This window comes from Engraulis encrasicolus, chromosome 12 (assembly GCF_034702125.1).
Source record: "Engraulis encrasicolus isolate BLACKSEA-1 chromosome 12, IST_EnEncr_1.0, whole genome shotgun sequence".
Classification (NCBI taxonomy): domain Eukaryota; kingdom Metazoa; phylum Chordata; class Actinopteri; order Clupeiformes; family Engraulidae; genus Engraulis; species Engraulis encrasicolus.
In genome coordinates, this window is record NC_085868.1 from 2,138,617 (window position 1) to 2,142,500 (window position 3,884).

At 43.6% G+C, this 3,884-nt stretch overlaps 1 protein-coding gene across 1 annotated transcript in view; it reads right to left on the reverse strand.

Annotated features, from left to right (window-relative positions):
* Window positions 1–230: 230 nt before the first annotated feature.
* mrasb (muscle RAS oncogene homolog b) overlaps window positions 231–3,884 on the reverse strand; it is a 22,501-nt gene continuing 18,847 nt past the window's right edge. Inside the window, exons 5-6 of the mRNA XM_063211476.1 lie at window positions 2,355–2,434; window positions 231–1,317 (exon numbers count right to left, since the gene is read on the reverse strand). Of these exons, the coding sequence (XP_063067546.1) occupies window positions 1,218–1,317; window positions 2,355–2,434 (180 nt within the window). The 3' untranslated portion in view covers window positions 231–1,217. The remainder of the gene's footprint in view (window positions 1,318–2,354; window positions 2,435–3,884) is intronic.

Here is a 3,884-nt window from a genome sequence, read left to right on the forward strand (position 1 = left end):
CACATGAGTTAGGTTGTGGTCTACACTATGTTCTAACCAGATTGCACGCGCACAACGCACGCAAACACAAATGCACCATCCATGCTCTCTTTCCGTTCTAATAGTCTGTGGTCCAGGCTACAGAGTCAAAGCAGCACACACACACACACACACACACACACACACACACACACACACACACACACACACACACACACACACACACACACACACACACACACACACACACACACACACACACACACACACACACACACACACACACACACACACACACACTTCCAGGTCAAACCAGAATGCATGCAAGCTCACAAGCACACTCGCTCACATTCTCCTTTCTCTTTCCTAACTGATGTCGAGAGTAAAGCATGAGGTCCAGACTCCTGGGGTGAATCCATCCATCAAGGAATTGGCACCAACACCAGAAGTGTCAAAAATCCGATCCAGAAGTAAAAAAAAAAACCCTGTCACAGTTTCCATCCAACCCAGGTGAGTAACATGTCTACCTTTTCAACGCTCATTAGCTCCTTAGCTCCTTAGCTGATTCAAAGCTGGTTGGATCAAATTTGTGGCAGCGTTTTTTTTTTTTTTTACTCTCGGAACCCGGGATTGACACCTATGACCACGGGAACCAGGAACCCGGTAGCCAAAGGAGACCGGACCAGAGAGGACAAGAGTAGACCTGTGTGGACCAAACCAGAGTGAACTGGAATGGAGTGGAACAGGAGCCCATGAGTCCAGTGACGAAACCAGACCATTACCGGAACGGACCAGAGTGGACCTGCGTAGACCTGAAGGATGTAGGCACTAGGTGTGGAGAACAGTCCATGCCTGTCATCGCCTGGGTGTTTTTAAGTTACTGACGGGTTTAGAAACTCAGTGTCATACATGCACAAGTGCGAACACGTACACACACACACACACACACAAACGCACATGCCCGCACATGGGTGTCTTAATTATATAAGGGTCTAGACACCCTCTCACACATGCGCACATACACATTCAAATACACCATTGCTTGGATGTCTGACACACACACACACGTACGCACGCACGCACGCACGCACGCACACTCTCCCCCCCAATCATTAACTGGGGTCAGAAAGTCCTTCCATCTTTTTCTTGCTCCCTTTTTCTTACACACATCCACATATTCTATTCAAACTCTCTCTCTCTCTCTATCTCACTCACACACACAGTAGTGAGGGAGACCATTAGAAGATGGTGCAGTGCAGTCTGTGGTTTCCACTGGGCCGGTCAGCTCGCCACTTAGTCTTCTTCTTCTTCTTCAGACCCCGCTCAGGAATCTGTTGCCTGAAGAGAGAGAGAGAGAGAGAGAGAGAGAGAGAGAGAGAGAGAGAGAGAGAGAGAGAGAGAGAGAGAGAGAGAGAGAGAGAGAGAGAGAGAGAGAGAGAGATGGGTGAAATGCAGAGGCTGAATGTCTGTGTTTGCCTTGCAATCACAATGGCCAATAAAACTGACTGGTGAGTGTGGAGCAGACATTGGAGCAGACTGATGGCGTACTCTGTTACATGCACGAAGTATTCCCGTTTCAAATAGTCAGAATTCACTTGAAAACAAGTTCTGGAATATTCCGCTTACATGTGAGAAACTGCGTTCTGCAACTGAAATTACATTACATTACATTTGGTGTTACAGATGCTCTTTAACCAAAGCGACTTACAATCAAGGACATAATCATAGCCAACCTCACTAGCAGTTACGAAGGGCACAGGAAAGAGCAACAAGTGCAGATGCAAAGCAGAGTTAGTTTTTTTCTTAAAGGTGCACTGTGCAGGAAATGGTCAAAAATGGTACTGCAACTATACTGCTCATTGAAACTGGGTTGCCTATTGCCAAATTTGATCTTTTCATGGAAGTTTACTAAGTAATAAACTAATATTTCCTAGTATGGCCAAAGTACATTCATTTTTGCAGCTAAAAATGTCTTTTATGTCTTTTGTCTAATATTTCTGGAAATTCAAGATGGCGGACCATGGAGAACATCCCCCTTGTAATGCATGTGAAGTGCAATTTTCCCAGTCATAATGAATACTTAGAATTTGATGGTAGTGGTAAGTATTCATGAAAAAGGTAACATTAGTGAATGGGTAGCATGAATTCTGGAAATAAACAACTAAAAATCTTACACAGTGCACTTTCCAGTTAAGTAGAGTACCATTAGAGTGATTAGTAGATTGAAATATTCCCACAATAATTCAGAATGAATTGAGAATTCACGACTTGTGCAGAAATCAAATACTGCCACCGTTTAAAATCAGAATATTTCCTGCATGTAACTGCAATGAGAGGTGTCGGGTCCGAGAAGGCAGTAGGGCCTCATAACTTACCTGATGACACGCACCAACTCATGAAAGGCTTTGTCCACATTCATGGGTGGGTCCTTGGCACTTGTTTCAATGTAGGTTATCTGCAACACACAAACACATACGCACACACACCATTCAATACACACCAGAATCATGTGCACAAGCACAACACTAGTGTGTCCCAGGAGCAGGAGGAAGGCCGGACACACACACACACACACACACACACACACACACACACACACACACACACACACACACACACACACACACACACACACACACACACACACACACACACACACACACACACACACACACACACACACACACACACACACACACACACACACACACACACACACCTCTGTGGAGGTATCAGATGGGCCATATCATTGTGACCTTCTCCTCAACCTTGGGAGAGAACACATCACTGTGTGCTAACTCTGACGATGCGATACATGATTAGATGTACATTTCTACATTTCACAAGAGATGTTACTAAATACTGTAGGCATATTTCAGACCGGGACGCACACACACACACTTCTGGTTTTACAGGAGAGTATGTTATTACTAAATGGGGGCATGTGTGAATCACACACACACACACACACACACACACACACACGCACGCACACACACAAACAGGCATCTCAAGTCTCAGAGCTATTTACCACTAACATCTTGTAAAATTATTTGACAATGTTGTACACCTCAAATCTGCAATGGCACCCAAGCATCGTGGCTTTGATATGATTCATGAATTTTGAGCTCCTGCTCAGACTGTGCAAGTGAATCGCAGGCTGAATCACAAATGCTTTGTTATTAGTATCTTCATTTGATGGCCTCATTTTTTCCTGCTAACTCAAATGAATAGAGGAGAAATAAATGAGGCCTTCAATGAAAAGAACACTGTCCCTAAAGTCAAATATGGCAGAGTTTCCCTCCCTGATGTTTTGAGGTTGCTTTGCTGCCTCTGCCACTGGACTACTTGACCGTGTGCATGGAATTATGAAGTCTGTAGACTATCAACAAATTTTGCAGCATAATGTAGGAGTCCACCCCTGAATCCCATAGAAAACCTATGGAGAGATCTCAAAATGGCAATGTGGAGAACGCACCCTTCAAATCACCTCAAGGATGGTCTAAAATTCCAACAGAGCGTTGTAGGAAACTCATTGATTGTTACCAGAAGTGGTTGTTCACAGTTATTTTGTCTAAAGTTTGTGCTACCAATTATTAGACTAACGGTGTCAATACTTCTGTCCGGCCCATTTTTGGAGTTTTGTGTAAAATGGTCATTCATATGACTTTTTTTCATTCTCTTTTTGTTTTTTCATTGCAAAACAAACAAATGAAGATATTGATAACAAAGCATTTGTAATTGCAATCATTTTCTGGATGAAATGGAGTATTATCTGACAGAATTGAAGGGGTGCCAATACTTTTGGCCAGCACTGTAAGACTGCCATTAGTTGCACTGTTACTTCTTTTCTTTTATTTTGTTGCTTATGCTGCCCTGGATGCCTTGAAATGTCTACAGTAGTG